Source organism: Salpingoeca rosetta, assembly GCF_000188695.1.
Source record: "Salpingoeca rosetta unplaced genomic scaffold supercont1.28, whole genome shotgun sequence".
NCBI lineage: Eukaryota > Choanoflagellata > Craspedida > Salpingoecidae > Salpingoeca > Salpingoeca rosetta.
In genome coordinates, this window is record NW_004754906.1 from 415,135 (window position 1) to 436,526 (window position 21,392).

The following is a 21,392-nucleotide window of genomic DNA, read 5'->3' on the forward strand; positions in this document are numbered from 1 at the left end:
GTCACCCTTCAAAGTCAATTTTGCCTTTAAGCTGTCGTTGTTGTTGTTGTTTTGCCCGCCGCCCACAACCGAAGCAACCACAGAGCACACCATCCAACGCTAACACCAAGCCGCACGAGCGAAGATGGCCAGCCAACCGCAGCACAAAGGGAAGAGCAAGGAGCAGCCCTTGCCTGCACCGGCAGGAAAGCTCAGGTTTGTGAGTGTGTGTTGTGTGTCTGTGTGTGTGTGTGTGTGTGTGTGTGTGTGTGTGTGTGTGTGTGTGTGTGTGTGTGTGTGTGTGTGTGTGTGCTGTGCTCCACACAACTTCGTCCTGTCTCTGTGTGCGTCCATCAGTGCAAGCAGCATTGCTGTGTGTGCCGTATGTCCTCACGCTGCTCCTTCCAACACCCTCCTCTTGTCGCTTCACTTTGGTGCAGGCGAGGTACGCGCTCATTCTCTGTCATCGACCAGCGCCAAGTGAAGGAGGCCTTGGCACGACGCCGGCTAACGAGAGCAGAGAAGCGAGAGCGGAACAAAACCATCGTCGGCACCCAAGGTCCGCACTGCTGTTGTAATGCTGCCATGCTGTCACTTGCACCTGCCTTGACATGATATGTATTTGCAGAGAATCTCACGTTCCAAAACGTGTGTGTGTCTGTGTCTGTGTGTCTGTGTGTGTGTGTGTATGTGCGTGTATCCTTGTGTGTGTGTATGTATGTGTCTGTGTGTGTGTGTGTGTGTCTGTGTGTGTGTGTGTGTCCCTCTCTCCCTTCCTCCGCCTCCATCTGTGGTTCTGTGTAGCATCCCAGCTCCAGCAGCGGCGAGATGCCGACGACGACACGACGCCCCCGAGTGAGGAAATGGACTCGCAGCTGATGAAGGAGCTGGAGATGCGCCGCGACATCATGAAACTGCAGAAGGAACACATCCTGCAGCTCCAGACAGAGATGAAGAAGGTCCAGGACGAAAACCAACTGCTCATCCAGACACTAGGTACATGTCACCCCCCCCCCACAAAGTACTTTTTCCTTGCAAGTCTTTTCCGCATGCAGATGGAACGTGTTTGATGTGCCCTCGTTAATCCCTTGCGCACCATGCTGCTCCTGTTCATGTCCCGTGATTCCAACGTCTATTGTCAGCTTCCAAGGAGCGGCAGCTGAGCGATTTGAGACTGAAGATGGAGCTGTTGTCGGGTGACACCATGAAAATGTGAGCCGAACTTCGTGCGGTGCACCCCCATACGCATCACATGTCTGCCTTGATTCGCCCCTTTCCACGCTCACTCAGTCAGTCAGTCACTCACTCACTCACTCAATCACACACACACACACACACTCACACTCACTCCACTCACTCACTCGTCTGTCGTTCCTTCCACATCATTTCGCTCAACGCCCCCTCCCCCGCCAACACACACCCACTCACCCACCCACTCACTCACTTACTCACTCACACACACAGCCTGCAAGAGTCGAACCGGCGCCAGAGTTTGGTTGCCGATGCGCAGCAGGATGAACTGCAGGAGCACGAGCAAGTCATCGAGGACCTGACGCAAGAGCGCGATGAGGCCCTCGGCAAAGTGCAGAGCGTGAGTTGTGCTTTGATGTGCAATGCCGTACCTGCTTGTGGTTCAGCTGTCACTTCTGCCCGCCAAGCGCGTGCGTGCGAACAAATATACTCCGTGTTCTTCTTCGCTCACCCTTTTTTGCTGCTTGCCCCCATTTCTTCCTCCCTCCACATGTGTGCAGCTGCTTGGGCTGATTGAGGACCTTGCCACGGCGCAGCAGGTCGAAGGGAAAGAGCACATGGCCGAGTCTGCCCGCGCCGTCAAATCTGCCCTCAAACTCACCGGCGACGACAAATGTGCGCGCATGTGTGTCTGTGTGTCTGTCTGTCTGTGTCTGTGTGCGTCTGTCTTTGTGTGTGTGTGTGTGTCTGTGTGTCTGTCTGTCTGTCTGTGTGTGTGTGTGTCTGTGTGTGTGTCTGTCTGTGTGTCTGTCTGTGCGTCTGTCTGTCCCTCCCTTTCTGCCTGTCTTTCTGCCTGTCTTTCTTGACTATTGAGCTGCGTTGCCAACGTTGACATGTGCGCTAACACCACCTCCACCTTCACACCTTGCGCCACTCCCACCTTCCACTCCTACAGTTGCTGCACTCGCTGGTGTCCGCGAAGGCCTCCTCGCCCGTTGGTCGCAGGAGGACCTTGACCGAGAGGTGCAGCGCAGCACGCCTGCGTCTCGTGTGTTGCGTTTGAAGTTGCCTGCCCGCCCATTCTCATCCTTGTTATGTGTATGTGCACATGTGCCCAAATGCTTCGCTTGCCTCCTGCCTCACGTGTCTGCTCTCTACCCTCTGCCACACCATGCACGTGCGCGCTTGTCCACTCGTGCCCGTGCACACTTTCGCACACACCGCGACAGGTTGCGCGCCAGAACGCGTTCTTGGACGAGTATCTTGACAGCGTGACGCTCGATGTCTCCGTCTCCACCGATGACGGCGCCACGGACTCCATGGTCCACCTCTCCTCATTCCAACGAAGGTGTGTGTGTGTGTGTGTGTGTGTGTGTGTGTGTGTGTGTGTGTGTGTGTGTGTGTGTGTGTGTGTGTGTGTGTGTGTGTGTGTGTTGTGGGGTGGCATGCTTCGCACCCTTGCTTCGCACCCTTGCTTCTCGTCCTTGCTGTATTCATGCAACGCATACCCCCCCCCCCAAAAACCTTGCTGGCCCTTTTCCTCCCCACCATCTTCACCATCACCAGGATGCGGCCGAAGCTGCGTGGACTCCTCCGGTCGACGAATGACGTGCGCATCCGCTCCACCGCCATCAGCGAACCAGCCAGCGTCGCGCCCTCCCTCAACGCGTCCCTCAACCTCTCATCCTCCTCGAACAGACACAAGTGCGTTCACAACGCACAAGTGTGTGTGTGTGTGTGTTTGTGCTGGTGTTCAAGAGGCTGCTTTCTTGAGGTCAGCCCGGTGTTTGCAACCTTCGACGTCACAATCACTCACGTTACGGATGACCCTCATAAACACATACAAGCTCATATCCACAAACCACACGCTGACATACCCGCCCACACACTCCGCGTGCCTGCTGCAGTGGCCTGCTTCGCTCGCCCTCCTCTGCGCTCCACAGTGACACGCTCCCTGCTCGCCCATGGACTTCATCGGGCCTTCCATCCCGCACCGCCAACACCACACGCCACCGCCACCATAGCCACCGCAGCCATCATCAACACCATGGCGGTCCGTCTGCGCCATTTAGCTCGCACGCGCTGAGCAGCACGTCGCGAAGTGCACACTCGCTCCACGTTCCAACAGCATCAAGCGCGCGCACGCTTTCACATGCGCACGCGCGCTCACCGCGTGCGACCAATGGGCACACGCACACGTCGCGGCTGCTGTCGCCATCACGCTCTGCTGGTTCTGTTCGTCCACGCACCGCAGATGCCGCATCAACGCGCCGGAGACCACACACCCACTTCATCTACTGACAGCACCACTAGCTGGCATTCTGTGTGTGCGTTTGTGTGTTTGTGTGTGTGGTGTGTGTGTGTGTGTGTGTGTGTGTGTGTGTGTGTGTGTGTGTGTGTGTGTGTGTGTGTGTGTGTGTGTGTGTGTGTGTTTCGGGCTAAAACTTTTGACTGTGTGTGTGCTGCTCCATGTCGACAATCATCGTTACGCGACTGTCCATCTTGGTGACAATGACCATCATTCAGTAAAGTCTGTACTTGAAACATGTACTGAAATGATGTGCGTACATTGGGCCGCTTCTCAAAGTGTACAAGCAGCATGAGCCCAACACACTTCGGGCGCCGAGCCAACACCACTGCAACCGTGCATGGCGCAAGAGTAATAATTTGGTACAACGCACACGCACGCACACGCACATACATACACACGCACACATGAAGCTTCACTACTGTGAACAAGCGAGTGGGAATACAAACTACACAAGGGGAGTCGCTCACAGGCGGGTGCGCCATGTAAATTATTTGGCGGCGGACCCATCCCCACCAATGCAGGACGTGCAATGTAACATAACAACAGACACACACGCGCGCGGTTGCACTCACCCGCCCAATGTGGTGCATGCAAGTGCACCCGGCGTTTATGCGTGTCAGCGCGATTCCTGCTGGGGTTTTCAATTACGCAAAGGCGGCCTCGGCACGAGGATCCACCAGCTCAAATATTAACGACGCAATCTGCGGACAACGAAAACACATGTCAAGACCAACACAACAATCGTGAGTGAAACGTACGCAGGTCAGGGAGGCACACAGGGTTTGAGCAAGAAAGAGTGCATGCGTGCATGCGTGCATGCGTGCATGCATTATGTACGCAACCCCAACCCAACCCCTTTCGCAAAGAAGCCGAATGTGCACACACACACACACATACACAAGTCTCACACACAAGTACAAGTGCACACACACACACACAACCACACAACACCACACGCCACAACATTTCTCAGTACATGTGCGCGCGCACCTTTGCGACATCTGTTTCATGGAGATGGTATGTGTATCTGAGCTTGTCCTTGTTGAGCGACACGAGCTCAGCACCAGAGACGTTTGACAGCGCCTGCAGCGCAGATTCGCTGATGCCAAGGCCGCAACCTAAAGCAAGCAGGAATGGAGCAGTGAGCAACCACTCAATTGCACCCATTGCTCTCATTGCACTCAGCCCAGCATTGGTTGGTCCACAGCATCCAACAACAAGGGCACACAAGACACTTGTAACACAAAATCGTCCACCTTCACACAACCACGCGCAACTACACACGCGCCCACAACCACCAGGTTTTCCGTCCCCCACCTTTCAGGTATGTGGCGACGTGCTGTGCAGACCACCGTTTGATGTTAGAGGGAAGCTGGAGCTGCTCTTCCAGCTGTGCATGCAGCATTTCCACCTCAGCGTCACCATCATCGCCACCACCATGACTACTATCGCCACCCTTGCCAACATCATCACCATCCTCTTCGTCTCGCGGTCCACTGTTGGCTCGAACAATGCCCTGCCACCTTCCGACAGCGCCACTATCACCATCACCATCACCATCACCATCATGTGCGTATGTGTCCGCATCCGCAGCAAAGGGGTTTCCTTCGCCTGCGTTTGCGTTGCATCGGTGCAGGCGGTGATGTCTTGTCTCACACGCACTCACGACACGGCGCGTTCGCAGCGTGACCGCGCCCACAGCATCCACATCGCCCTCAAGGTCACGGCCATCACCATTGGCGCCGCTCGCAACGCCACACGCACGCGTGGCAGCTGTGGGGGCTGAGGTCACAACAAGCAAGGAAGACGACGAGGAAGGGGAGGAAGAGACCGTGCCTCCGAAGCGGCTTGTCTCCGCCACCATCGGCGTCGGTGTTGTCGTCGCCGTTGCGGAAGTGGCGACCGGGGTGGCGTGCGCAGAGTGTGACGACGGTGAGAGCGCGCTGCCGCTGCTCATGCGTCGCAGCGCGTCGCCCTCGTCAACCGAGGAGGAGGCGCTGTGTGGGCTCTGGCTCAGCTGCCGCCGGATGTACACCCGCCGCCACGGCTCCACCCGCAGCGACGACGACGACGACGACGGTGATGGCGATCCATCTGACACGCAGGGAAGCGGCGCAGGCGCCATGGGTGTGTGGAGGGGGGGGATGTATATGTGTTGGGGGGGTTGTATGTGTGGAGGGGGGTGTATGTGTGGAGGGGAGTGTATGTGTGGGTGGGGGGGGTTGTAAGCGTGAGTGAGTCGTGTCACGGTATCCATGAGCAAGCAAACAGCAGGGCAGCACGTGCACTGTCTCAGCGCACGATCAAATGGGCGGTATTGGAACTTCAGAAGCGCCCACCTCGCGGTGTGGGGTCGTCTGGGAAGATGTCGCCGACGCGAGAAATGCAGGTGACAAGGAGGTCCTTCACCAGCTGGTCGTCCTGCATCGCCGCCTCCAACGCGTCCGCGCTATCAAGCTGCGCAGGCGGCTGCATGTGCGTGTGTGTGTGTGTGTGTGTAACGGTGAGAGATGCATTCATGTTCATCAGGGACACACATCACACGCTGTACACACGCACGCACACACGCACGCACACACGCACGCACACACGCACACGCACACGCACTCATGCTGTACGCACACATGCACACATGCACGCACGCACACGTATGCGCATGGCTCAACGACCTTGTTTGAGCCCTTGCGCATGAGCGTTGGAGCAAACACAACCGCGAGGTTTGCAGCAGACATCTTGTTGATCTCGGAGCGCTCAGCAACCTGCAGATGATGGAGGAGATGAAGGTTGGCACCAGGCGACAGGGATCGCACGTGTGAATCCCACATGAGCACAGATACTTTACAAACGCACACGCGCACGCACGCACACATACATACATACATACATACATACATACATACATACATACATACATACATACATACATACATACATACATACATACATACATACATACATACATACATACATACATACATACATACATACATACATCCATCCATCCATCCATCCATCCACATGTACGCACACATGCACACACGCACTCACTCACCGCGTGGAGGAGATTCAGAACGTCGCGCAAGACTTCTGTGTGTGCGGTTGGAAGATAATTTGCAATTGTCTCTTTCAGCTGTGCAATGCGATCATCCTCATTTGACAGGCGGGCAATCTTCATGGGGGGGGAGAGGGGTTGATGGTTGCGGGGGTTGTGTTTGCACAAGTCGTGGAAGGAAATGAGAGGCAAGTGTTCGAATGCAAGTGTGGTTGGCAGCAGTTCATGATTTCGTGTGTGTGTGTGTGTGTGTGTGTGTGTGTGTGTGTGTGTGTGTGTGTGTGTGTGTGTGTGTGTGGGTACGTCTGTGTGTGTGTGGGTACGTCTGTGTGTGTGTGTGTGCGTGCGATATGAGCACGTGAGCATGCGGGCATGACAGGCAACACTTGCAGCAAAACCTGTAGACCTACTTCTCTGAATGTGTCGTGGAGATTTCGGGTGAAGACTGGGTTTGGGAGCTCGCGAAGAAAGAGCTTGAGCAGGCCAGCGACGGCAGACACGTTGAAGTCAAGCGGCGTCGCATCTGCAGCAGCAAATGACCAAGACAGTGACATGTCAGCAGCGCGTGGAACATTGTGTGCTTTGTATGCACGCGTGTATGCTTTATGTGTTGGTGTGTGTGTTGATGTGTGTGTGTGTTAGTGTGTGTGTGTGTGTGTGTGTGTACTGTTTGTTTGTTTGTTTGTGTGTGTGTGTGTGTGCTGTATGCCTACGTGTGCCTGGTGTGCATCCGTGACCTAAGCGGACCACGCCCACCAGCACGACTGCTTTGAACCCGACCTTTCAGCATGTCAACGTCGTTCTCAAATCCAGCACGAAGCTCCTCAATCTAACAATGCGAGCAGAGTGAACGAAGGAGGCGACAGTGAGCACAGTGTCGTTGTGTACAGCATCGCACGAACACGCACAAGGGGAATGGGAAACGGGCATGCACAATACATACTCACACTCACACTCACACTCACACTCACACTCACACTCACACACACGCACTCATACACTCACACACACACACGCACACACACACGCACACACACGCACACACACGCACACACACACACACGTACCAGGGCCGTTCTGCCCGGGACGCGGAAAACGCCTTCTTGCTCCAGACCATATTTCGTGAGGAATGCCACGCAGCTGGCAACCACCTGGCGTGCAGTGGACACGGCGGCAAAGGGAATGCAGTGCAACACAGAAAGGCAATGTGAACAACAACTACGACCGCAAGAATCCCTCCCCCCCCCCAAAAAAAAAATCCACCACCTACTCATCGTGCACCAATGCGTCCATGCCTCCCTCCCCCATTCAACTGCTGCCAACAGGTGCTCGTTCCCTTGTCCCACCACAACAACAACCACCGCCGCCGCCGACCTTTGGCACGCGTCTGCGTGTGCCCTTGTATGACTCAATGAGGTCCTGGCCAAACTTGAGATAGCCGAGTGCCATGTGCAGATCAGAACTGTCAACAAACCCGACGCGCCCGCTCGCATCACGCCCAATCCACACTCCACTGCCATCACGCCAAGCACAGGTCGGTACACAGCCGTGGTGGTGATATGGTGGTGTTGCGGTGGTGTGAGTGAATTAAGCGAAGGACAGCAACACCACACCAGGCAACTGGAGAAGAAAGTGGCGTGCACATGCAGTGCGTGTGCATGAGAGGCATGGATGCGTCCGTACGCGGGCAGTTGGTCGACTTTGGTGGCCAGCACCTCCACGCTGTCGCCCTTTGACAGTTCCAGATACCCTGTGCACCCCAAGCATGAGCACGGTGAGCGGATGACAGCGGAAAAAAAGGGGGCGTTGGAGGAGGTAGCGGTGCGACCGTGCAGGCACAAAACGTGCCAGTGATAGGGATGAGAGCAGAATGCATGGATGTGCACGCGCGTGTGCGTGCATTGGATGTGGAGACATTGTGTGCGGCTAACCTGGAGGCGCTCGCTTGTGTGTTTTGATGGCATTTGCAGAGCCGATGGTGATGCTTCGACGTCGCTCCTCGAGACAGTTGCACATCTGTACAGTAACGGTGTGCAGTGCGTGCACAGACAAACGCATTTGCAAGTGCATTTGGGCGTGTGTGAGTGTGTGTGTGTGTGTATTGGGTGCAGGAACTTGCTGCACGGGGCTTCCACAGCGTTTCAAGGCTGCAGTTGATGACACACCTCGTATGGCTCGAGATTGAGCGAGTTGGGGCGGGAGATGAGACGATGGATCATAGCTGATGGTGCGCGGGTGTGTTGTCATGAGGGGAGGGGGGTGGCAGGCGTGGTGTGTGAACGTCAAACAGAGAAGGCGGTCGGGTCGCTTCGAGCCGCGAAATGCATGCGCATGCAACCCAAGTCGCACACACACACACACACACACACACACACACACACACACACACACACATGATGATTTTCGCCTTGCGCGCCGCGATTGTGACGAGGCAGGACCTGCAGGCATCATGACAAAACCTTGTGTGAGACAGCAGTCAACGCATTAGGGGCAACAGCAGCAGAGGCAGCAGCAGGAATGCAACGGGGGTGAGTGCGGCCATTGGTGTGTGTATGTCTGTGGGAGCGACTCAACAATGTCCGTCACACAGTGCCAACACGCAGCGACACATGTCACATGCACAAGTGCAAGTGCCCGCATAACACACGTGAGGACATTGGGGTTGGCGATCGCGTGTTGAGCGCATATAGGGAAGAGCGTGAGGATGATGCGGGGGAGGTGGAAGATGGCCGTAGCGCTTCCTGCGTCGCCTGCGTGCACGAAAACATGGTCGTGTGTCGGTGATGTATGATCGGTGATATGACAAATGCGCATGAGAGATGGTGTTAAAAGGTGAATACGTATGCGTATGCATGAGCGTCGTTGATTCGCTTGCTCTGTCTGACACATGCTTCTGGCACATGACCAGAGCAATTGTATCATGTGGTCGAAGACGTGCAATGTCAGTGAGACGCACACAGTGCAACACATGCGCGTGGTGTATGCATGTGTGCAAGTGTGTCTATGTGTGTGTGTGTGTGTGTGTGTGTGTGTGTGCGGACGTACCTCGACGCGAGCCTTGTGCAGCATTTCAACCAGCACGTCTTGGTCGAGGTCAAAGTGCTGCACGATGACATCGTTGCAATGCACGAAACCTACGGCACCTGCGTGATCCCTTGCCACCCACGCACCGCTGTTGGCCACCACGACAATGAGCAACACGACGTGAAGCGAGAAGAAGCCAACAAGTCTGAACCACCACACACAGACACGCAACCATTGTCGCTGGCAGCAGTCACAACAGACGCAGCAGGCACAACAACAGCCACAACAGTCACAACAGTCAGACACAGCAGTCACAACAGCCAACTCACCTTGGACCGCGGTCCATTGATAGAATTTCAATGTCATGACCAGCTTCGAGCTCAAGAAACCCATCTGCACAACGGTAGCATCATGTGTGAGCGATGTGTGCATCGTCATTGCGGCTCGAGGCAAGGTGCAATGAGGTGCACAGCACAACATGTGTCATCGCACACAAAGACAGTTTGTACACATAAACACGCACACACGCACACACACACACACACAGACACACGCACAAACACACACACACACACGCACGCACGCACGCACGCACGAAGCACCAACCTGCTGGCTTTCCTCTCTGAGGACTGCGACCAGGAGCGACACGTGCAATTGCAATGGGTGCAGCTGTGCTGTTGCGATGCTGCCTGAGTACAGCTTCGAGATCGGGTTCCAGCATGCTTGCTTGCTGTGTCGCGTCGGTGTTTGTGTGTGAATACGCCCAGCCGGTGGTGTCGCAGTCACACACCACAACGATGATGTGATGACACCACCTGCGGGGATGAAGCAGCAGCAGCCGGCGGCTTCACGTCGTCAGACACAACCAACACAACCGTTTCTCTCTTCCAACTCTTGTGTTCTGCTTCACTCCCACCAACAAAAATACGCACACAGCACAGGAGCAAAAAAGCAAGCAATTGGAACAAACAAGGGTGTGGTGTCGACATTGGATGCAAGAGCGGGAGCAGCAGAGTGACAGGAACAAGGAGACAGAGGAAGAGGAACAGAGAGAGAGAGAGAGAGAGCGAGCCACGTGGGTGATCAGCAGGCAAGCAGCAGGCAGGAGGCTCCCTACCTTCAACAGCAAACAATCCAGTCAGCCAACCAGCAAGCAAGTGGACAGCAACGAACGGACCTCCGCGCCCACGTCAAAACGAGGACGAGCAAGCAAGACACCAGCAAAGATGATCAAGTTGTTCAAGCTGAAGGAGAAGGCCGCCGAGGAGGCTTCAAAGGAAGGCGACTCCACCTCCGCCGCACACATTCGCGCACAGAAAGGTATGCATGTGTGTGTGTGTGTGTGTGTGTGTGTGTGTGTGTGTGTGTGTGTGTGTGTGTGTCTGTGTGAGTGAAGCTGCCTTCGTGCGTGTGTGTGTGTGTGTGTGTGTGTGTGTGTGAAGCCGCATAAGTCTTTGCGTGCGTGTGTGCGTGTTCATGTCTTCGATCCACCGTCATCCGCGACTCACGCGGGCTGTGTCGACGCCATTGTCCAACCACGTTGCATGTTGCGTTCCGCAGGGAGGACTGGAAGCCCGTGCTGAGCCTGCAGTCTGTGATTGATGGGCTTTCCATCTTGCTGCTGGTGTGTTGACGCTGCTAGTCTGGGTGCCACGCCGCCCACTTGCGCTTGTGTCGTCCGCATTAACACGGTTTCGCTAGCATGAATGCACATTCACAACCCCGCACTCACGAACCCGTAAGGTGGCACATACACTCACGCAACCACGCATACTCACAAATACACACGCACTCACACACAACCACGCACACTCACAAATACACACGCACTCACACGCACTCACACGCATGCATGCAACGACCCCAATTGCCACAGGAGCCCAACCCTTCGGATCCCCTGAACAAGGATGCAGCGAGGGCGATGAAGCAAGACTTGAACGACTTTGAGAGGGTAAGCTGAATGCTTAGTGGATCGTGCTGCTGCCACACCTTTTGTCGTCCCACTGAGAGCCCTCCCAACCCGTGCACACACACACACACACTCACATATACACACACACTCTCTCTCCCCCCTCCCACACACACACACACACACACACACACACACACACACACACACACACACACACACACACACACTCGCGCGCGCATTGGTTGTATTTGACAGACGGTGCGCAGGACGCTGAAGGGCGGGAGTGTGGACGGCATCAAGTTCGACAAGTGCCTCTGATCTTGTGAAGAACTTCAAACGGACAACAGACAGTCCTTGTCGTACATGCACACTTCCCATGGCCACTCTGGTTTCGCCTGTTGTATCTCAAACGCGTCTCTCGTATCGCCGCATTGCTTATGTCTTGATGTTGCCCCACATTACAACCCAACACAATACAATCATCGTGCATCTTGGAACGAGTGTGCCACGTCACGTGTGGTATACTAGGCTTGCAGCTTGACACGCGAGACGAAAGCAATCACGAAAGAGAGAGAGGGAGAGAGGACGGGAAACGGATGAGAGAGGGGGGTGGAAAGGGAGAAGGGCAGACAGAAACAGAGACACATAATGACACACACACACACACAACACCAGCTGTTCAACTGGCAGGGAAGTGAAACCGCCTCACGGATTGAGGAGTGTGACGTCAACGGCGCGGATCGTTGCATCATCTTCGGGTGCAAAATCATCAGCGTACTCGAAGACCCATGTGCCACTGGTTGTGCAGCCATCCAGCGCACTCCAGTCACCTTCCGGCTTGGCTGGGTTGGCAGGGAAGAGGGAAGTTGCAGATGGGGTCCAGCAGTGTTGTCCGTCGACGTCGGCACTGCCGCCAAGGTCCGTGGCCAGCTCCAGTTTCTGGCCACTTGGACAGCGGAGATACAAGTCCTGGCATGGGCCACAATATCGTGCGCAGCAGAGCAGCAAGCATGGAGATTGTGCGTGTGTGGGTAAGGGAGACGGAGAGGTAGAGGGGGGAGGACAAACGACAAATCTTGCAGGTTTGTTTGTGTTGGTGGGACGAAGCAATGGTCAGTGGACGGCTTACAATATCGCTGATAAATGTGTGCTTCAGATCAATGCAGATGGACTGGATATGAGACGTGGCCACAAAGTTGGGAATGTCCACAGTCTCTTCATGGCACAGGTCAGCGCTCTCAACTACGACTGCAGGAAGTGTCGTGCATGGAGATGTGGTCGTGGTAGTGGTTGTGGTTGTGGTAGTTGTAGTCGTTGTTGTGGTAGTTGTGGCTGTAGTTGTAGTTGTTGTGGTTGTGGTGGTGGTTGTGGTCGTCGTCTCGACACCGTTCACCTTGCAGCGGTGGAACCGAAGCTTGCAAGCCCCAAGGGCAGCCACAACCTACAAGTGTGTGAGTGAAGGCAGTGTGTGTGTGCAAGCCAGCGGTTGTAGGTGAGAGTACGTGCATGTCGTGTTGTCCTGCGCCACCCGCATTCATAAGCAAGGCATGGTCTAGTATGCATGCATTGAAGCACTAAGGTGTCTGTCGTCTCACGGTAGCATCCTTTGCAGCGACGCTGAACTTGTTGGGTGCAAGCGGAGTCACGGAGGAGCCGTCTTTCAGCGACAGATCGCACGTCTACAATGATGCAGGCGTGGCAAAGATGCCAGCGTGTCATGTGAGCACAAGGAACATTAACCAATGAACGCGAGGGCACGGCTACGCATGCGCGCGTTATCACTGGACGAGGGCACGAACGGACTCTGACCGTGTATGCAAAGCAAAGTGCAAGAGCACACTTCCGCCCGCCCTTTCACGGTCGCAAAGGGGAGATAACAGTGACTCACATCCAAGCCGCAGTCTTCCTGAATGGCGTCGCGCAGCTGGCTGGCAAACTTGTCCAGCTGGGCGTCCGTAAACTCGTCGAGCTTCTGGTTACGGAGGCACTTGGTCGTCAGGACAGCGCTGGTGCTGTACGTGGTGTCCTGGCACACGTCGGTGTTTCCTTCGGCAACATAGTTCACGAGCTTGAGGTTGCACTGCATGAAACGAACCTTGGTTGTACTCATGCACGTCTCAATCGCCTCTACCGTCTGTACTCATTGTCAAAGAGCAAAGCCAAGCGATATCGCGAAGGCATTAGACGCATCCTGGGTGCACAGGACAAAGCGTCACTCTGGCAAAGGCTGCATGATCATGGAGGTCAAGAAACACATACCACCCCCATCCCCATTGAGGCGACACACGGCTTCACCCCCCCCCATCCGCTTGCGCACCCGCAACGAGACCAAGTCACATGTGTATTTCTGCTCACCGATGCGTTGTGCACGGCAACGCGCACAGCGTTTGTGCCATCAGCCACGACCTCGATGTCGCTTGCGTTTGTCGACCGCACATCACACTGCAAAACAACGGCAGAAGGGCAGGGGGACAAGAGGAAGAGCGGCTCACATCAATTCAAATGGAACAATGCGTAAACTGTGGAAGATCTGCATACAGCGAGCATCTCCAACAATAAAGCCCCGCTTCTTTCGTACTCGCGCACACACATGTGCGCACATGCGCTTACACACACACACACACACACACATACGTGCACACCTGGGAGAGGCCGCATGAAGCAGTGAGCTGTTCGTTGAGTTTGCGGGCAAACTTGTTGAGGCGCCAATCCTCGTACTCGGCAATCTTCTTGGAACGGATGCAGCGGAAGGTCAGCTGGGCAGAGCCATCATACTGAGTGGACTCGCAGCCCGTGGTAATGGTTGTAGCCGAGACTGGCACGGAAACCAGGGCAACAACAGCCACAACAAGGGCCGTCAGGGCGCGAAACGTCTGGGCCATCCTGGTCAACGAGCGGTCAGTGTCTTGGTCAGAGAAGGGAAGGTGATGGGGGCGATGAAGCTAGGCGATGAAAATGAGTACCACTGACAGATCAAGCCCGCCACACCAAGCGGTGTGTTGTACAACACTTCAGCGCCTACAGCACGGCAACCAAGGCACCAGCAAGATTGTGGGATGAACTTGTTTTCCAACACAGTGCATTGCTTTCCCAGCCAAACACCAATGCTGGCACCACCCAATCCTTGAACAAAGTGGTGCAGTGGTGTGAGGTCATCGTCATGCTTGCTGCTTCGTTGTGGCAATCTTTACACCTTTGCAGCTGAGATTTCTCGTACCTGTACGGCTTTCCAACACTCTTGACTGTTTTCCAACACAGAGAACACCCCCAAAAAATTATTCCTTCGGGAAAAGTCGATGTTGTTCGCGCGCGTGTGTTGTGTATGGTGTATGGTGCTGGAGGGGCTGTGGGTGTGGTCTCTTGGTCTCGCTCATGCCGCTCACTCACACTCTCACACACATACACACTCTCAGCTCTCAGCTATCGAACGGGTGATTTCATTCTCTGCTCGCTGTGCTCTGTTGCTCTTTCTCCCGGACTGCCCCTTAATCGCAGCATCCCTTGTTGCTTGCTCATCGTTTGCAACGCACTACGCAATGAATGTTTTAACTGGGACGTCCCGACACACGACATCGAACGATCATGCATGCATGACAATAATGATCAGCTAGTTACATATCATTAGCAAGTCAGGCTACCGCATTCCCGTCATCACCTCTTCTTGCCCCTTCCTCGCCCTTTACCTCTCCCGCTCTTCCTGCTGCTGACTGCCTTGCGCATCGCCCAATACCTGCTTTGCTCTGCACAAGCGCCACGTGCGGGCACAGGTGTGGGTGCGTGTAATGTAGCATCATGAGCGCAGAGTGACACCAACAGCGTGTAACCACAGGCAAATTGCACTTGCTCTCACCCTTATATCCACCAACGCTCACAGAGACACGGACGCAAACGCAAACGCAAACGCAGATGATGATCGCGACATGCCATGTTCATCTCTTCACGTGCCTACCTTTTCGATTACTGCTGCTGCCTCTGTATGTCATCCGGCGCCCTCGGCCCCTCCCTCTTCCTCTTCCCCGCGCCCGCGCTGCCGCACGGCGTGTTGCTGTGGCCGCCGCCGTCACACTGTGCTTTGGCTTCTTGTGGAACAGGTTGTCGTAGTCGAGCCCATCACTGCCTTCGTCAACACCGACTGCGCATGCCCACAATCACATGGACAAGAAGGTGAGACAATCGTGTTCTAACACCACACCTGAACGACCGCCATGACAACAAAAAAAAAAAACACAATACGCACGCAACAGACCACACTGGGCCACTTCAACGAGAAGGAGCGGCCAGTCACACACACACACACACACACACACACACACACACACACGCACGCACACACACGCACACACATACATTCATGCACACGCACACACATACATACATTCATGCACACGCACACGCACGCACATCCGCGCTCGCACCGTTGTAGCGAAGAGGACTAAGAGGAAGGCCATCACTGTCATACTCCACCTCGCCTTGTTCACCATCACCACAACCAACAGCTGTGTACTCATCATCGCTGTTGTCAAAGTCACCGAGCACATCTGGGGGTGCCGCCAAGTTCAACCGACTCCCAACATTGAACGACGCCCGCATATCCTCGTCTCCGAGGGCAGTGCGCGTGGTGGCATTGGTCCTGCCCTTGGGCCGGGCAGAGTTGCGCAGGCGACTGCGCCGCTGCCCGATTGCATCAAACAGGAGCCCGCTTGCGTCATCTCCATCATCATTGTCATCACTGCTGTCGCTGATGATGCCGCCCAAGCGCGATGACGAGGCTGTGGACGACCCAGCACGACCACGACCACCGCCACGCTTGCCACGACCACCGCCGCCAACTTTGCCATCGCTTTTGTCATCAGCAAACAGATTGAGCGAGTCACCCAGCGTTCCTTCCTCCTGCAACGCCAGTGCTGCGGGCGTGCGTGACAGTGGTGTTGTCGGCTTTACAATGTCCTCTACAAGTCTCTGTCCTCGCGATTTCGGCCTTGCATTCGGATCGGGGCGTGTACGCACCCCTGCACCCGATGTGTGTGCGTGGGAGGAGAAGGGGGGGGGAGATGAATGCCGATGAGTGAAACGGGGTGGGAGATGGGAAAGTGTGAGGGAAAAGTGAGGCACAGCGCGCGTGCGTGTGTGTGTGCACGAGCGTTTGTTGTTACGTGTGTGTGTGTGTTTACGTGAGTGTATGCGCGGAAGTTCTCAAACCGTGATTGCCAACAAAGAATCAACACAGGCAACGAATGAAGCAAATGAGTTATGACCAAACCAAACAACCGCAACCATTGTGTACGCCAAAACTGACACACCTGGACCAGCCAATAGTTGCTCTGTGATGGACTTGTGCTTCTTCATTGCGACAACACGGCTGCTGCCGTCACCGTAGTCGTCACCGCTACTGTCCCTGCTTGTGTGACGCCGCTTCGCGCGCAGATCGCCACCCGACACCACATTGTCCGTATCGCCCGTATTGTAGTCACCATCGCCACCACTATCTCCACTACTATCTCCACCGTCATTGTTGTCTTCCTCACTGCTCTTGTGCTGTTGTTGCTGCTGCAGTTGTTGCTGCGCTTGTGTCCGTGTCCTGCTCTTCCGGTGAAGTCGTTTTCTGCGAGCCAGGGAGAGGAAGAGAGAGGAGTGTGTTAACGTGAATGGTAGGCCGCGGGTCGCGTGTGCGAGCAAGGACTAATTGCATGAAAGTGGGAACAAGACCTTATCTGGGCGGCACGCAAGTCCAAAACACACACACACACACATTCAGGACATCCACGACATCCACGACACACAAACACACACCACCACCACCACCACCACCACCACCACCACCACCACACACACACACACATACACCACACACACACACACACACACACACGCACACACACACACACACACACACACGCACACACACACACACACACACACACACACACACACCGTCGCACGATGCTTGACACTGGCGTCGACACGAAATCGTCCTCATCCACCAGCACCACATCAAGTGCTGGCGGGCGGCTTTGCCTGCTCTTCTTCTTGGACGGCTTCTGCTGTTGCCTGCTGTCATGAAGAGCATACACACCACCAACATGGGCTGCCGCTGCTGATGATAATGGCTCGGCATCATTAGGCGTTGCTGCTGTTGATGTTGTTGTTGGGCGCAGTTGCGACGGCGCCGTTGCCTGCGTCCATTGCGTCTCGATTGTGTCCACAACACCCACCGGCCGCCCACCCGTTCCTGGCGATGTTCCCCTTGCTGTCGCTGCTGCTGCTGTCGTTGTTGCTGGAGGGCGTGGATGGGACGTCGTGGTAAATGGAGTCTTGGGCACAACAAGCAGGATTCAGCAACACGATGCACACGAAGTGGTGTCGTGTGTAAGTGCACGAGGAACAATGCGTTTGAATGGAATTGTGTTGTTCACACTTGTCAGGTACGATCACTGCTCCAGGAAGGTTCTCACCCAGACCTAGACCCCCAACACACACACACACACACACACACACACACACACACACACACACACACACACACACACACACACACACACACACAATGCATCTTACCACATCTTCAATGTCCGGTGGCGTGTTGCGCTTGTCATCCTCGTCGTCATCCAGCAGCGTCCCAAGATGCAGCGATCGACCCGTCAGTGCATCATCATCATCATCACCATCCTCATCATCAACACCACCACCACCACCACAATGACCCCCATCATCACTATCACGGCTGGCACCACCACCAGCAGCAAGTTGGTGTGCAGTATCGCCCCACTGTCGCGCGTTTGACAGGGGTGATAACCACTCGCTTGGTTGTTCCTGTTGGTCGCTGCCGCTATCATCACCGCCACCAAGATCCTCAGATGCACTGTCTGCATCCAACCCAGCGCTGTTGCGGCACTGCAGCTGATGGTGCTGGTCACGATGTGGTTGGTGATGTTGGTGGTGTCGGTTTTGGTGTCGTGGTTGTTGGTGTTCACGAGTGACAGCGTTGCCCGCGTCCAGGTCAGCTGGCGCAGCGGGGCTGTGATGTGGCGACTGCTTGATTGGTGGCGCTTCAACTGCCGCAGGATGGCGCTGCACTTGCTGCGAGGACGAGCCTGCACGACCATGACACGGAGGAAGGGAGATAGGGAGGGGAGGAGACGATGTTAGCGCCGAGAAAGTGAGCCTGCGCACAGTAAAAGTAAACAAACAAATGAACAAGACATAAAGTGACACACACACCCACACTCACACTCACACCCACACACACACACACGCACGCACACACACACACACACACACACACACGCACTCAGTCAGCGCGCATATTTGTTGTTCAAGCGCAAAACACCTGGTCTCCGTTGGCGGCGTCTTGGTCGGCGCGGGGTGAATTCGGGCGAGGGCGAACGGCGATCGACAGCCGGACTCAACTCACGCCCGTTCCCAGGTGCATGTGCTGCGGCCACACTGCCACTGCCACCAGCACTACCACGGCCACCTCCACTTCCACCTGACTCAACCCCATCCCTATCTTCACCGTGGTCGTTGTCATCGTCATCATCTTGCCACAGCATCAGGGTTGCTGGCCTGGCGAGTTGGGTTTCAGCGTCATGCTGCGTCGCGTCACGAACGTGCGCGCGCGTGCTGCTGTGTTCACCTGTGGGCATGTGTCCACTTGAAGCAGCGATGTCCATGTGCATGTCCCCGCCACCGCGTTTGGCATCGCCATCATCATCATCATCACCACCACCACCATCACGACCATTCCCAACATCATCACCACAACCGTCCTCGGCCTCATCAAAGCAAGCGAGCAGATTCATGCTGCTGACAAACGGGCGCTGTTGTTGCGAATGTGCTTGCCCTTCCTGCGCTTGAGACGCGCCGGCTGCTGTTGTCACTCCCGCTATTCTTGTTGGTACTGGTGCTGGTGGTGCTGCTGTAGTAGTCGTCACTGGCCTGCCTGCTGTTGATGTGGTTGTCACGCCTCCACCACCACCACCACCACCACCACCGGTGTGACGTGTCGGGTTTGGGGCTGGACCACACGTCTCAGCGGCACTCGAATCATCGCTCGAATCAGACAAGACATGTCGCAACCTGGTGCCGCTGTCATCGTCACCACCATCACGACAATGACGACGACGACCATCACCACCACCACCACCACTGCCGCTGTCACTATTGCTGTCGTTGGAAGCAGCAGAAGAAGCAGAAGAGGAGGAGGAAGAAGACACCAGTGTACCGCTTCGCCGTCTCCGTGCTGCCTTTGCTCCTCGTGCTCGCTTTGTTCTTCTTCGTGCATGTGCGAGGGCTGCAGTTGGTGGTGGTGGCGGTGGCGGTGGTTCACGCAACACGGCCTGCCCACCGTCATCACTGGTGCCTTCGTCATCATCGTCGTCACTGGCATACTCAACAACGTCACCACCACGACTCGGTCTGTTGCGGACACCGCCACCAACCACATCACCAGCCGCATCCCCGCCACCACGACCACGACCACGACGACGACGACGACCACGACCACCACTGTCATCATCATCATCACCATCACCATCATCACCACCAGAAGTGTCATCACCACCACGGTCAGTATCAGTACCGCCACTTTGGCTCCTGTTGGTGTCTGCTGCAGCAAGCGCTGTACTGCACAGCACCTCGGCTTCAAACAGCGCCGCCCGCTCTTCAAGCGACGCAATCCCACGTGCGCGCAGGAAGAAGCGGCGATGTGCACACATGCGCGAGTGCACTTGCTGATGAAGCACGCCCAACAGTGAACCGGTTCTGACACTGCTATCGCTGATGTTACTGCTGCTGCTGTTGTCACTGGTGCCGTTGTTATTGGCGCTGTTGTTATTGGTGCTGCTGCTGCCAGTGTTGGTGCTGGCGGTACCGTACCTTCTCTGTAGCCGCTGGCTTGCTGTGCAAGCATCAAAGCCGCGTTCGTCATCGTCGCTGTTGGTGGATTGGGGCGTTGACATGAACGTTGACGTGTGCAGGAGGTCACGGCTGTGCAGGATCACGCCTGCACCCCCACGCCCTGCAAGCATGGAGAGGCCTGCCTGCTGGAACGCAGCACGGCACCCGGCATGTGTGGCACGAAGAGGTGCGCGTGTGGCTCCAGTCTCCACCGCCTTATCCCGACACACGTGCGCACGCATCGTGTTCTGGTTCCTTGCGCTGCTTCGTTTTCGCTGCTGCCGCCGTGCACCCCTGCCACCGTCAGCACTGCCTCCGCCATCGTGACCGCTATTCATCTGAATACCGGCCACATCACTGTCCTCGCCTTGAATCATCTCGGTTACGTCATTGTCATCATCATGGTGATGGAGGTCAGTACCATCACCGCCACCGTCGCTGCTGTAATTGCCGTTTCCTTCCGTAATATGTGCGCGTGCTGCTGTTCTCCGCTTCCCAACACCGCCACCATGGCCAACACCACCGTTACGACCGCGTACGCCAAGACCATCATCGCTGCTGTCTTCGTCCTGCCCAGCAATCATCGCTGTGGCTTCCCCCGTGTCTGTACCTACCCGCCCTTGTGCTGCTCGTCCAGAACCGGGCAATCGCGCGCTCGTGTTTGCCTGCATGCCTGCAGGCACATCTGGCAGCTGTATGTGCACGGGCAGTGGGCGGCGACGGCGAGGGGTCTTGCGCGAACGATGTGGCGATCGAGAGGCCAGCAATGGTGGTGGTGGTGGTGGTGGTGGTGGTGCTAATGGTGGCCGATTCCTGTTGTGTGTGCGTATATGTGTGTGCGTGTGTGCGTGTGTGTGTGCGTGTGTGTGTGTGTGTGTGTGTGTGTGTGTGTGTGTGTGTGTGTGTGTGTGTGTGTGTGTGTGTGGTGTTTGGTGGCAGACGGTAACAGAAAGTGAGCGTGTTGAGAGTTGAAAAGAGGCGTGGAACACAAGCCAGAACACGTGGTGATGTCACACAGTCAGTGCAGG

General features: G+C 55.7%; 5 protein-coding genes across 5 annotated transcripts in view; 2 read left to right on the forward strand and 3 right to left on the reverse strand.

Moving 5' to 3' along the window:
- The first annotated feature begins 6 nt into the window (after positions 1-6).
- Positions 7-3,485, forward strand: PTSG_09367 (uncharacterized protein). The gene is made up of 10 exons (XM_004989567.1): positions 7-195; positions 420-538; positions 784-975; positions 1,122-1,191; positions 1,444-1,570; positions 1,731-1,845; positions 2,126-2,193; positions 2,400-2,518; positions 2,737-2,874; positions 3,078-3,485. The coding sequence occupies exons 1-10, from the start codon at positions 125-127 to the stop codon at positions 3,469-3,471; spliced, it is 1,413 nt and encodes a 470-aa protein (XP_004989624.1). The 5' UTR covers positions 7-124; the 3' UTR covers positions 3,472-3,485.
- Positions 3,486-3,702: 217 nt separating this feature from the next.
- On the reverse strand, positions 3,703-10,487 carry PTSG_12878 (uncharacterized protein). The gene is made up of 18 exons (XM_004989568.1): positions 10,164-10,487; positions 9,887-9,950; positions 9,579-9,705; positions 9,181-9,283; positions 8,927-8,971; positions 8,699-8,754; positions 8,465-8,549; positions 8,217-8,283; positions 7,908-8,046; positions 7,601-7,684; positions 7,314-7,362; positions 6,944-7,056; positions 6,534-6,650; positions 6,151-6,240; positions 5,821-5,950; positions 4,799-5,575; positions 4,472-4,599; positions 3,703-4,182 (listed from the first exon to the last, which is right to left on the reverse strand). Exons 1-18 carry the CDS (start codon positions 10,276-10,278, stop codon positions 4,126-4,128), a joined length of 2,346 nt encoding a protein of 781 aa, XP_004989625.1. The 5' UTR covers positions 10,279-10,487; the 3' UTR covers positions 3,703-4,125.
- PTSG_09370 (uncharacterized protein) lies at positions 10,431-11,966 on the forward strand. The gene is made up of 4 exons (XM_004989569.1): positions 10,431-10,887; positions 11,118-11,181; positions 11,434-11,508; positions 11,725-11,966. The coding sequence occupies exons 1-4, from the start codon at positions 10,550-10,552 to the stop codon at positions 11,785-11,787; spliced, it is 540 nt and encodes a 179-aa protein (XP_004989626.1). The 5' UTR covers positions 10,431-10,549; the 3' UTR covers positions 11,788-11,966.
- A 79-nt stretch (positions 11,967-12,045) lies between these two features.
- On the reverse strand, positions 12,046-14,351 carry PTSG_09371 (uncharacterized protein; the record flags this gene model as incomplete). Its single annotated transcript, XM_004989570.1, has 6 exons — positions 12,046-12,438; positions 12,599-12,910; positions 13,065-13,148; positions 13,358-13,603; positions 13,825-13,911; positions 14,112-14,351. 6 exons carry the CDS (start codon positions 14,349-14,351, stop codon positions 12,175-12,177), a joined length of 1,233 nt encoding a protein of 410 aa, XP_004989627.1. The 3' UTR covers positions 12,046-12,174.
- Positions 14,352-14,999: 648 nt separating this feature from the next.
- The window catches only part of PTSG_09372 (uncharacterized protein), a 7,335-nt gene continuing 942 nt past the window's right edge, over positions 15,000-21,392 (reverse strand). Inside the window, exons 3-9 of the mRNA XM_004989571.1 lie at positions 18,797-21,177; positions 18,025-18,560; positions 17,401-17,780; positions 16,770-17,071; positions 15,885-16,478; positions 15,419-15,601; positions 15,000-15,209 (exon numbers count right to left, since the gene is read on the reverse strand). Coding sequence (XP_004989628.1) covers positions 15,121-15,209; positions 15,419-15,601; positions 15,885-16,478; positions 16,770-17,071; positions 17,401-17,780; positions 18,025-18,560; positions 18,797-21,177 — 4,465 coding nt within the window. The 3' untranslated portion in view covers positions 15,000-15,120. The remainder of the gene's footprint in view (positions 15,210-15,418; positions 15,602-15,884; positions 16,479-16,769; positions 17,072-17,400; positions 17,781-18,024; positions 18,561-18,796; positions 21,178-21,392) is intronic.

What these genes read in the sequence shown, in the direction of transcription:
- PTSG_09370 (XM_004989569.1), top strand. Translation starts at nt 10,550, where the DNA reads ATGCAAGAGCGGGAGCAGCAGAGTGACAGGAACAAGGAGACAGAGGAA. An exon ending in GCACAGAAAGGTATGCATGT is followed by an intron (nt 10,888 to 11,117) that starts GTGTGTGTGTGT and finishes TGCGTTCCGCAG; the next exon opens with GGAGGACTGGAAGCCCGTGC. An exon ending in ACTTGAACGACTTTGAGAGG is followed by an intron (nt 11,509 to 11,724) that starts GTAAGCTGAATG and finishes TGTATTTGACAG; the next exon opens with ACGGTGCGCAGGACGCTGAA.
- PTSG_12878 (XM_004989568.1), bottom strand. Translation starts at nt 10,278, where the DNA reads ATGCTGGAACCCGATCTCGAAGCTGTACTCAGGCAGCATCGCAACAGC. An exon ending in TCAATGGACCGCGGTCCAAG is followed by an intron (nt 9,706 to 9,886) that starts GTGAGTTGGCTG and finishes GGTGGCCAACAG; the next exon opens with CGGTGCGTGGGTGGCAAGGG. An exon ending in GCCAACCCCAATGTCCTCAC is followed by an intron (nt 8,972 to 9,180) that starts GTGTGTTATGCG and finishes TGATGCCTGCAG; the next exon opens with GTCCTGCCTCGTCACAATCG.
- PTSG_09367 (XM_004989567.1), top strand. Translation starts at nt 125, where the DNA reads ATGGCCAGCCAACCGCAGCACAAAGGGAAGAGCAAGGAGCAGCCCTTG. An exon ending in ACTCACCGGCGACGACAAAT is followed by an intron (nt 1,846 to 2,125) that starts GTGCGCGCATGT and finishes CCACTCCTACAG; the next exon opens with TTGCTGCACTCGCTGGTGTC. An exon ending in AGGAGGACCTTGACCGAGAG is followed by an intron (nt 2,194 to 2,399) that starts GTGCAGCGCAGC and finishes ACACCGCGACAG; the next exon opens with GTTGCGCGCCAGAACGCGTT.